Source organism: Chelmon rostratus, chromosome 4 (genome assembly GCF_017976325.1).
Source record: "Chelmon rostratus isolate fCheRos1 chromosome 4, fCheRos1.pri, whole genome shotgun sequence".
In the NCBI taxonomy this organism is placed as follows: Eukaryota; Metazoa; Chordata; class Actinopteri; order Chaetodontiformes; family Chaetodontidae; genus Chelmon; species Chelmon rostratus.
The window spans coordinates 23909419-23921673 of NC_055661.1; the positions used below are offsets into that span (position 1 = coordinate 23909419).

Sequence of the window (12255 nt, forward strand, 5' to 3'; positions counted from 1 at the left end):
AGTAGGTGCAACTATAGAACACCTAGTTTAAATGTTCTGCTTTTCTGTTGTTCAGACTTGTTCAGACAAGTCTTGCAGGTGAAGCAGAGATCGGATTTCTCTCATTCAGGCCAGTGGGATGTTGAGACAAAGAACAAGGATGGCACAAGGGAAAAAAAAACATTTTTGATGCTGCATTGGACATCACTGCCACCCCAACATGCCACTCCATGACTTCCCAGGTACCACTGACAGGCTGTAAAAATCCTTCATTTTATGCTACAGAGGATGAGATGCATTTTTTCTGACAGTCATGAATCTGTCCTCTCAGGCATTGACACTTTCAAGAGAAAATACTTGTCAACCAGTCAGCTACATGGATGAGATAGCACAGCTGGTCGGGGTTCAACCCAACTTCGGTGTGATGCTCGGGCCCTCCACGCCTCCATACCAGTATCGTCTCAGAGGGCCAGGAAAGTGGGCTGGAGCCCGTCAGGCCATCCTCACTCAGTGGGAGAGAGTGGCTCAACCCATGCACACCAGACCCTGTGATGAGCCCCAGCAGAAGAGATCGTTCAAGTGGCCTCTGATTCTGTCAGCTGCTGCTGTGGGCTTGGCTTTACATCTTAACAAGAACAACCTCACAGCTTTCCTGCAAGATCCCACTGCACTGCTGGACTCCATCAAGGCGTATCTGCCTACACAGTGATCTGCAATTCATACTTTCTCCTTTTCAACTGTGTACATATTTGTGTAAATGTCATGGTGGCCATCTGTTATACTGTTATGCTTACGACAGGCTGGAGCAGGAGAGGAGCAGTGCTAATCACCTGACGGAGAGCGCTGAGACGCACCTGTCCACAATTGGCTAATCACCGGCCCTTTATAAGCAGCCTCCGCTCTGGTCTCGTTGCCATTCCCTGTGTCATTTCCTCTCGCCACTCTCTCTTGTGTTCACCTGTCTCTCGCCTCACTCCTCCTAGTCAACAAAATTTGTTCCACGTTGTGAGTTTTGTTTGTGTATTTTTTCATTATTCGCTAGATCCAGTTTTTCCCATAATGGTGATTTTTAGTTCCTCCTTTACTTTGTCACTTTCTTATCCTTTGAGCGTTCTGTTGGTACTTTGCCCCTCGTGGCTTTTTTTTGTTGTACTTTGTTTTTGAAGGAAGATTTTTGAGTATCGCTTGTTGTAAACAAACCTTGTTTCACATCTGTGCATCTAGGTCCTGGCATCGCTCTTTGTGAACCGTAACAAAGTATGAACAACAAGAGATCAGGAAAAATCATTGATGTTCTGTTCTTTACATTGATATAATTATTTAATTATTTTGTTAATTCATATGTAACTTGCATCATCCTGCTGCTTTCTACAGTATCTAATAAAAATGGATCACTGTGTTGTGGTGCATACATTTTTAATACCATATTTAGCAAAGCTAATGCTCTGCCCATTACATCCCAGGCTGCAGGGTAGAGTATCCAGAGACATCTAAAGATTATAAGGAAGTTGCATAGTTTACACATTACATTACCATTGGATTGCTCAGGTTAAGCACATATTGCCATAAAGAAACAGATCAGTGTTCTGAGATTCATGTAACCAGCTAGTCCAAGTTTCTTGTGTGTGCACAGCTCTCTTTCAATACTGCCAAGATCCACCTTCAAGGAAAGAAATTATGAGTGAGCATGCATGAGAGAAGTGAATGGTGTGAGAAATAATCTACAGGTTGAAGCATGCAAAATGACTGACTTTTGTGGAATGATTGACCAGTGATATATATAAGCTACAGCAGACCAAACAATGGTAAGATAATGGCAATCGCTAGAGCTTCATTATCCTTTAACTGCTAAACTGTTCTCTTAACCCATGCAACAGGTGGCTGGTTTACATGGTTGCCAAAAAAGAAGTCTTACTTTTGTTTTTCTGTTAATTTTAGTTGTTTGCTGTCTCTCCACTGTGCGCGCAGATTCAGAGAAAGGTTTGTAAAGCATTTTTGAAATTGAAAATGAAACTCAATTTTAAGAAAAAATGTGATAGTGTGGGATGTGAAGCTATAAGGTTATCTCACCATTGCCTGGTCTGCTGTAGGCTACGTATATATATATTTCTGCGGTAATACTGCTTCTATGTTCGTTAGGCAAGCTACAGGTCGGCTTTCATCTAGATCAGGGGTCACCAACCTTTTTGAAACCGAGAGCTACTGATTAATGTGAAGGGCTACCGGTTTGATACACACTTCTGAAATAGTCAATTTGCTCAATTTACCTTTAACTATATGTTATTATTAAAAATTAATGATATTCATCTATGTGGAGACACCGATCATGTTGATGATTTCTCACAATAAATATCAACAATGATTTAACAAGATAGGAAACAGATAAATATCAATATGCAACACTTTATTTCTATATTTTCTTCAAGTGCAAGTGTTTTTCAAATTGAACTTTTTCAAATGATCACTTCCACAACAGTCCTAGGAAATCACAATGTCCCATTCTCACGAGCCACTAACATTTTTTAACAAATCATGAATTACTTTGCACCATGTTTTTACAAATAATAAATATATAATATATAATATAAATCATAAATCAACAAAGATCCACTTTCAAATTTTTAAATAAATCTGACTCGTCACACTGGATGCTAAACCACCTGCACCTCGCCAGATCATGGTCCAGCTGGTTGGCCAAGTTCCTGGACTTACCACTGTAGTTGCCCCCAGTTGATCATCGGAGAGAGTGGAGATTACATCGGTTCCATATTTCTCGTCTTCAAGTGCAGTTTTAGCAACTAGCATCATTGCTTCTTTGACAACCTCCTCGTCTGAAAAGGCCTTCTTCATAGTGAAAATTATATGTTTTCTTCCTTTTTTCTGTCATCTTTTTGGGGGTCAGCCATCTCCTCATTTTCGCTTCACTCGCTAGCTTGTTTCCACCATGTTTGTATGATCTCCATCAAACGCTACGTTTTGCTCATGCACACATACTGACGTTTGAACTATACTTGACCAGAGTTCATTCAAGTGGTTCAAGTTTTTTTTAATATATTGTCATTTCCAGTTTACACGTAAGTGCAATTTAATCAAGAATAGCAAAAAAAAAAAAAAAAAAAAAAAAAAAGAAAAGCTAACTGGCGCTATTTGAGCTATTTTTGAAACAGGCCAGCGGTCGACTCCTGTGGTCCTTAGGGGCGACCTGGTGCCCGCCGGCACCATGTTGGTGATCCCTGATTTAGATAATTGGTTTGTTGGGCTAACCTTTGTACCCCCATAACACACGGATTAATAGATGTCATCACTGTTATATGGTTATTATATCATGGTCAACATCCAATCAGATTGCTTTATTTGAGTTCTGTGTTCAGTGTTTGATCATATCAGCTTCGTTGATTTTTGTAAATATTTGCTTATTCTGAATTTGATGCAGCAACGCTCCAAAAACACCTGTTTGGAACATTCCACAGGTAAACAGGTGTGGTAACAGGTGATAGTATCATGATTGGGTATGAAAGGAGCATCCTGGAAAGGCTCAGTCGTTCACAAGCGTGGATGGAGCGAGGTTCACCACTTTGTGAACACATGACTATATGACGGATGTTACCACATGGACTAAAGTTATGTTAGAGTTAAGGTTTTAGTTTGAGAGACATGTAGTCATATTTGCATCACTCCTGCTTTTTGTTTATAATATTCCTGCATATAGGTGAAACTCATTTATACATATGTTATCCTTATAGAAACCACAGTCAGACATAAACACAGCTGTTATTGACCACTGGGATCCCTGCCTATGTGCCTGCACATTGGAGAATTAAACAGCATATGAATCATCTCTCAGATCCTCACTTCATACTCTGGAGAATTTGTCCTTCAGTGGTTCTGGTTCTGGTGTTCTGGCCGACACAACGGGTTAACCCTACAGACAAACACCGAACTGGTGCCCACACTGAGCATATCCATATTATCTTCACTACACTGTGAACACAGTTTGTTTGCAAATGCATTCTGTTTTGTTCAGATTTTACACAATACTCAATAAACACTGAAATTGTCACACCGCGGTGAGGTCTGTCTTGTCATGGGATTTTTGTCTTGTCATTTCCTGTTTTATTTTGAAGGTCTAACTCTCGTTCAGAGCACTTGCCCTTCCTCATGTGTCCCGTGTGTCCGCCCCGATCACCTGTTGTCTCCACCTGTTCCTAATTACCCTCCACGTGTTAAATAGTCTGCGTCTCCCTTGTCTTGTGCCAGTGTGTCTTTGTCCGTTGGCGATTCACCCGAGCCTGTCTTGCCCCTTGGTCTTGCCACAGCCACAGTATTGATCGTAAGCTCTTGTTTCCTCTTCGTGACTGTTTTTGGTTTGCAATTTTGATAATTTAGTTTCTGGTTTATTTTCATTATTTTTAGATCTTAGCCGAATTGTTTTCCTGTTGAGTGATTTTCTGTTGGATTTATTTTGTGATTGTGATTCTAGTTCCTCCGTTTTTTAGGAGTGTATTTTGAGTTCATAGATTTTCTTATCTAGCTTCAGTAAGTCATTTCCGTTTTCATAGCCCTTTGTGTTTTCCTCCTTCGGGAGCGTCTTTTGTTTCTTAAATTTCATAGCCATAGTGAGTCATTGTTTTTCCTCCTTGTTGAGCGTTTTCAGTTTCTTTGTTACTTTCATAGTATAGATTTATTATCGAGATAGCTTTTTGCCTAGACTAAAATAACACTCAGCGAAGTGGTTCTTGGGTTGTTCAATAAAGAACTGTGTGAATTCATTTCTGCGTCTGAGTCCTGATCTGAGTCCCTGCCTGACAGTACACACTGGCCAGTATGGACTCAGCAGAGACCAGCCAGCTCACCGCTGTGGTTCATGCACAGGAAGCTCGTCTTTCCCGTCAGGAAGAGTTCCAGGCAGCCATGACGTCGCAGCTAGGTCAGCTGTCGTCACAAGTGCAGGATCTGATTGATCACCTCCGTCAACCCACCAGAGCCCCTGCAGCGCCACAGCCCTCCACCGCGGCGACACCGGCTCCAAGTTTCCCCGTCGCCGTAGTTGGACCCAAGCTTGCTCCACCGGAACGCTATTCCGGAGAACCAGAACACTCTCCCTTTGCATTTCCCACAGAACGATCAAAAATTGCCTTCATGATCTCACAACTGACCGGTCGAGCGAGGGCTTGGGCTACGGCAGAGGGGGATTGAGAATCGCCACTCTGCGCCTCCCTAAAGGACTTTAAGGAGGCTCTGGTGAGAACTTTTGACCCGGTGACCACCAGCCAAGAGAAGGCTCGAGAGCTGAGTGGCCTAAAACAAGGCCACAGCTCCGTCAGCGACTATGCCATCCACTTCCGCACACTGGCGGCAGAGAGTGGGTGGAACTCCACAGCATTATACAACGTGTTCCTGAAAGGACTCTCCACCTCCATTTGGTTGGTTCCCCTGGACCTCCCCTCGAACCTGGACTCGCTGATCGCTCTAGCTATCCGAACGGATAACAGGATCCACAAACTCAAGCAACGGCGAGGCAACTGGACGTCGGAGGAAAGAGGCTCACGCGCACTAACCCCACACGGCTGGAATTCTGCCACTGGTCTCCGGACTCTTCCCAGCACTCGGGCACCGAGGGAGGTAACGAACCCATGCAACTGGGGCGAACTCAGTTGACACCCGAAGAGCGCCAATGCCGACTGACCGAGGGTCGGTGCTTTTACTGCGGGGAGACGGGTCATCTGATTGCTTCATGTCCATCCAAAAGAGCCAAGCCGGTGAGTCCAGCCTCCCCGGCGGTTGCTGCTCCACGAACACTCACGCCAGTCGAGGTAAAGCACAACACCATCATCACTAACCTGAACGCACTCATAGATTCAGGGGCAGATGAGAGTCTTATGGCTTGGGACTTGGCAGCTAAGTTGGGGCTCAAGTATGAGCCTCTGACTACCCCCGCACGAGGTCGTGCTCTGGACGGTAAGGAGCTGTTCACTATCACCCACACCACGGAACCCCTGGAAACACACATCCAGGGTTATAAGGAAACTATGAACTTTTTCTTGTTTCACTCTCCTTCACAGACTCTGATTCTTGGTTATCCCTGGTTGCGTGAATACAACCCGCACATAAACTGGAAAACGGGGACTATTATGGGGTGGGGTAATGAATGTGTTAACCATTGTGAGTGCCATCAGAACCAAGGTAATAACGTGTCTACGTTTAATCATGTTTCTCTTCAGACACCGAGACCAACCTGAACTCCGTACCTGCCTGTTACCACCACCTCAGAGAGGTTTTTAGCAAAGCCAAAGCCCTGTCTCTACCCCCTCACAGACCATACGTCTGCGCCATAGACCTGCTCCCTGGCTCCACCATTCCAAAGGGCCGTTTATATTCAGTCTCCGGGCCGGAGGAGATGACAGAATACATCCAAACCTTTCTCAAGGCAGGTCTGATACACCCCTCATCCTCTCCGGCCGGAGCAGGTTTTTTCTTTGTTGGTAAAAAAGACAGGTCGCTTTGGCCATGTATTGACTATAGCCCTCTAAATGACATTACGGAAATAAAAAATGTTATCCTCTCCCCCTCATGTCCTCAGTTTTTGACCAGCTTCAGCAGGCGAGAATCTTCACCAAATTAGACCTAAGAAATGCATATCATCTGGTTAGAATCAGGGAGGGGGACGAGTGGAAGACGGGGTTTAACACCCCCAGTGAACATCATGAATATTTAGTCATGCCATTCGGACTCACTAATGCTCCCGCAGTTTTTCAAGCCATGATCAATAATGTGCTAAGAGATTTCATAGATGATTTTTTTTATGTTTACCTGGATGACATTTACTCTCCCAATCTAGAAACTCACCAGAGGCACGTAGTGGCTGTATTACAACGTCTACTCGACAGTAAGCTGTAGGTCAAAGCTGAAAAGAGTGAGTTCCATGCCGAAACCATCTCCCTCCTGGGCTTTATTGTAGCCCCTGGAAGAGTGCAAATGGACCCAGCTAAAGTTAGCACTGTGGCTGAATGGCCCAACCCTGATAGCCGCCGAAAGGTTCAGCAATTCCTAGGTTTTGCTAACTTTTATAGGCAGTTTATCAGAGGCTTCAGCGCAATAGCAGCTCCCCTGCATGCTCTCACCTCCTCCAAGGTCCGATTTTCCTGGTCACCCGAAGCTGAGAAGGCGTTTCAGAAGCTCAAAACCATCTTCACCACAGCACCCATCCTCATCATGCCTGATCCCCAGCGGCAATTTGTGGTAGAAGTGGACGCTTGCAATGAAGGCATCGGTGCTGTGCTCTCACAACATGCTGAGCGAGATGGCAAGCTGCATCCATGCGCCTTCCTGTCACAATTACCCACTTCAGCCACTGGTTTTTCACCTTTCAAATGCGTTTATGGTTATGATCCTCCAGTGTTAACAGATCAGGAACCCGAAGCCTCAGTTCCCTCCGCCCATGCCATGATCCGCAGGTGCCGATGCATCTGGGCGGCAGCTCGACAGGTCCTCATTCGCCAAGGGGACCGGGTCAAAAAAGCAGCAGACTGCAAGCTACAACCAGCACCCTCCTACCAACCGGGCCAGAAGGTCTGGCTCTCGACCAGGAATCTCTACTCCAGGTGCCCTCCCAAAAGCTGGCACCGAGATTTGTCGGCCCGTTTCTGGTCGCCAAGGTCCTTCCGCCTTCCCCGCTTTCTTCTGGTCCACCCCACCTTCCATGTGAGCCAGGTCAAGCCTGTCAAAGAAAGCACCATGGTCCCTGCCCCCCCACCCCCTCCTCCTCCGGAGATGGTAGACAGGGGTCTGGTCTACAAGGTTAAGCGCTTATTGGCTGTATGCAACAGGGGCGGGGGCAAGCAGTACCTGGTGGACTGGGTGGGGTACGGCCCAGAAGAGAGGCAGTGGGTTCCCTCACGCTTCATCATTGATAAGTCCCTCATCAGGTACTTTAATCTGGATCATCCCGAGCAGCCTGGACCGTCTGGTAGCCGGTCTTAGGGGGGGCGTTATGTCACACCGCGGTGAGGTCTGTCTTGTCACGGGATTTTTGTCTTGTCATTTCCTTTTTTATTTTGGAGGTCTAACTCTCCTCTCGTTTCAGAGCACTTGCCCTTCCTCATCTGTCCTGTGTGTCCACCCTGATCACTATTGTCTCCACCTGTTCCTGATTACCCTCCGCGTGTTAAATAGTCTGCGTCTCCCTTGTCTTGTGCCAGTGTGTCTTTGTCCGTCGGCGATTCACCCAAGCCTGTCTTCTCCTTTGTCCTTGCCACAGCCACAGTATTGATCGTAAGCTCTTGTTTCCTCTTCGTGAGTGTTTTTGGTTTGTAATTCTGATAATTTAGTTTCTGGTTTATTTTCATAGTTTAGATCTTAGCCGAATTGTTTTCCTGTTGAGTGATTTTGATTTTCTGTTGGATTTATTTTGTTATTTTGATTCTAGTTCCTCCGTTTTTTTAGGAGTGTATTTTGAGTTTATAGATTTCTTATCTAGATTCAGTAAGTCATTTCTGTTTTTATAGCCCTTTGTGTTTTCCTCCTTCGGGAGCGTCTTTTGTTTCTTAAATTTCATAGCCATAGTGAATGTATCTTTTTCTTATCTGATAATGCATTCTCATGCTAGTGTTTGTCTTCCCTCGCAGAGCTGAACCATGGGTCGTCGTGTTGCAGTGGTTGGAGGAGGCAGTTCAGGTCTGGCCTGTATCAAATGCTGCCTGGATGAGGGGCTGGAGCCTGTCTGCTTCGAAAGCAGCGACGACATTGGCGGTCTGTGGAGGTTTAAGGTGGGTCACCACTGGGTGCAGGTTGGACTTTGTCTCACTTGCACAGTTTATTGATGTTAGGATGACTCCCACTTCCTGGTTGCTCTTGCAGGAGAATCCAGAGCCTGACAGGGCCAGCATCTACCAATCTGTCATCATCAACACCTCCAAGGAGATGATGTGTTTCAGTGATTTTCCCATTCCTGCACACTTCCCCAACTTCATGCACAACTCCCTCATCATAGACTACTTTCGCATGTATGCGGACAACTTCCAGCTCACCAAGCACATACGCCTCAATGTAAGGATGCTTTACGAACTTCCTGAGAATTATGTAACTGTCTTTAAAAAGATGCATAAACTCCACCTGCAGTCTCAAATGTAAAATGTTGCTTATTTTAGGGTGATAGTTGAATGTATAGCCAGTAGGTGCAACTATAAAACACCTAGTTTATATGTTCTGCTTTTCTGTTGTTCAGACTAAAGTCTTGCAGGTGAAGCAGAGACCAGATTTCTCTCATTCGGGCCAGTGGGATGTTGAGACAGAGAACAAGGATGGCAAGAGGGAAAAACACATTTTTGATTCCGTGATGATCTGCATTGGACATCACTGCCACCCCAACATGCCACTCCATGACTTCCCAGGTACCACTGACAGGCTGTAAAAATCCTTCATTTTATGCTACAGAGGATGAGATGCATTTTTTCTGACAGTCATGAATCTGTCCTCTCAGGCATTGACACTTTCAAGGGAAAATACTTTCACAGCCGAGACTACAAGACTCCTGAGGAGTGGCGAAATAAAACGGCTGTTGTGATCGGAATCGGAAATTCTGGATTAGACATAGCAGTGGAACTGAGCAGAGTCACCAGACAGGTTGGACAGTTATGGCTCATCAGGGGCACACACACCAAGACTGATCTCTCAATCTTAAATGAGTGTTGTCACGATGATTTACTTTCTGTGTCGTATATTTACAGGTATATCTGAGCACTCGGAGGGGAGCCTGGATCCTAAATCGAGTTTCCGTCAAAGGTCTTCCCCATGATATTCTCCACACCAGGGTAGTGCTCTTTCTGCGCCAAATCCTTCCCTTTGGATTACTCTGCAGTCTGTCAGAAAGAAGTGTCAACCAAAGATTGGATCACAGTCTGTACCGCTTGAAGCCAAAGCACAGGTATTCAAGCAACAGCATAGTTTAGTCAAAATGTATGGCTTTTGTACTGTGAAAATGTTTTATGACTGACATGCTTGTAAAATTAGCAACCAGTGTGTATATAAATCTCAGGTTGTTCAGCCAACATCCCACAGTGAATGACGAGCTTCCCAATCGCATCCTATCTGGAACAGTGCAGGTGAAACCCAACATCTGCAGATTTCACGGCTCCAGTGTGGAGTTTGATGATGGGAGTATAGTGGAGGATGTTGACCTGGTGGTAGGTTATTTTTGTAGTCACACTCACTCGCTCACACCAATGGTCTCCCTGTTCTTACACTTTCATAGACTGCTGGTCGGTCGTGCGTCACTGAGACGAGTCCTCTGTCTTGCAGGTGTTTGCCACAGGTTACAGGTTTTCCTTTCCGTTCCTGGCCTCACATGTGGTCTCAGTGACCGAGAACAAAGCCTCTCTGTACAAGTATGTGTTTCCTCCTGAGCTGGAACAGCCTACTCTGGCTATCATTGGTTTAGTGCAGCCACTGGGGGCCATCATGCCCATCTCTGAGATGCAGGCCAGATGGGCCACACGCGTCTTTAAAGGTAATGCAGTTTCTGTGCAAACATAATTCATCCTTTTCTCATGACTCAGTCTCTTTATTTTGTCTTTAAGACAGTGAACCACTTTGTCACAATGTCTCCTCTCAAACAGGCTGCACAAAGCTTCCCTCAGTGACTGCCATGCTAAAAGATATCAAATGCAAACAGGAGGCAATGGCTAAAAGGTACTGGAGTGGATGTACTCAACTTTGTGATGACTCATGTACTTCGGATCTGAAAAGTACCAAATCTTGTTGTCCATGACATGTTCAACTCAGGTCCTTTTTTCAGGTATGTCGCCAGTCAGAGACACACCATCCAAGTTAACTATGTCAGCTACATGGATGAGATAGCACAGCTGGTCGGGGTTCGACCCAGCTTCGCCAAGCTGCTGCTGACTGATCCCAGGCTGGGGCTGAATGTGATGCTCGGCCCCTGCACGCCGTACCAGTATCGTCTCAGAGGGCCAGGAAAGTGGGCTGGGGCCCGTCAGGCCATCCTCACTCAGTGGGAGAGAGTGGCTCAACCCATGCACACCAGACCCTGTGATGAGCCCTGGCGCAAGAGATCGTTTCTGTGGCCTCTGATTCTGTCAGCTGCTGCTGTGGGCTTGGCTTTATACCTTAACAAGAACAACCTCCCAGCTTTCCTGCAAGATCCCACTGCATTGCTGGACTCCATCAAGGTGTACCTGCTTGCACAGTGATGCACAACTAATCTTCAGCTCATATCTGATGTGATTATGAATATATCTGGCCTGTGAAGGACATAGTGCTTATGATAATTAACATAAACAGCATAAATTGAATTTGATCAAAATAGATATATAAATCTCAAAAGTAAAAGTACACAAAAGCCTATTAAGTGGCCTGTATTATTAATTCTGAATTCAGTAATTCTTTATCAATGAATACACAGGCAAGCAGCAGCATTTTAACGTTCATGCTGGTGAATGTATGTACTTGTAGACTCTTTGGTGATTTAAACTGAAGTGATGCATTATATATCCTGAGTTTATATGTAAAATCTTTATCTGGAAAATTTGCAGTAACTACAGTGGTGCGTTACTGGTGTAAAGACCAATAAACAATACAATTTCCCTCATTTCAGTTTAACGTCAGACAGAAAAGAAATGGCTACTCAAGTAACATTGTACTCAAGCACAGTACTAAAGGAAATGTACATTACCATCCACCATCTCCAGGCAGGATAATGTGCATTGGTCAATGATGCCACCTAATGGCAGCTTCAGAATCCAGCTGATGCTTGATCTGAAAAAAATAATATTGTATTGTACCTTGTGCATCATACTGGGATCATGTGATCAAGAATCCCCCTCTTAAAGCACATTGAATCTAATGTGGTCAGAGTTGGGAAAGTTGAATGTGAGTTTGTTGTTGTTGTAGTTGTTGTTGTTGTTGTTGTTGTTTTGAAAGATGACATGGTACAAATGAGACATTACATTAAAAAAAATCAGCAATACTAGTGAATATGGAGTAGGGAAAGCTATATCTGTTATTTTCTTTTTGCATTAGTTTTTTTGATAACTGAAATTAGGAAAGGTATAAGCAGAGCAGCAGAGACACTGACACAGGATGTCCTGTTCAGCAAATTTTCACACCATCATTAATAAGGACACCATTGGCTTTGATAATATGAAAAGCTAAGCAGTACGCTCAATTGTTTGTCATTCAATTAATTTGTGGTCAGTAGGATTATAAACCATTGTCAAGCTGATGTGTTTTGGGTTTTGAGTACATATTCATTTAAAGCAG

General features: G+C 44.6%; 1 protein-coding gene across 1 annotated transcript; it reads left to right on the forward strand.

Moving 5' to 3' along the window:
• The first annotated feature begins 8612 nt into the window (after positions 1-8612).
• Positions 8613-11186, forward strand: LOC121605251 (flavin-containing monooxygenase 5-like). The gene is made up of 9 exons (XM_041935099.1): positions 8613-8744; positions 8836-9024; positions 9203-9368; positions 9458-9600; positions 9705-9901; positions 10013-10160; positions 10276-10483; positions 10593-10665; positions 10772-11186. The coding sequence occupies exons 1-9, from the start codon at positions 8613-8615 to the stop codon at positions 11184-11186; spliced, it is 1671 nt and encodes a 556-aa protein (XP_041791033.1).
• Positions 11187-12255: the final 1069 nt, after the last annotated feature.

Excerpts from the sequence above, each read along its gene's own strand:
- LOC121605251 (XM_041935099.1), top strand. The coding sequence starts at position 8,613 with ATGGGTCGTCGTGTTGCAGTGGTTGGAGGAGGCAGTTCAGGTCTGGCC. Across the intron at positions 9,369-9,457 it reads GCCACTCCATGACTTCCCAG|GCATTGACACTTTCAAGGGA; the intron begins GTACCACTGACA and ends CTGTCCTCTCAG. Across the intron at positions 10,484-10,592 it reads GGCCACACGCGTCTTTAAAG|GCTGCACAAAGCTTCCCTCA; the intron begins GTAATGCAGTTT and ends CCTCTCAAACAG.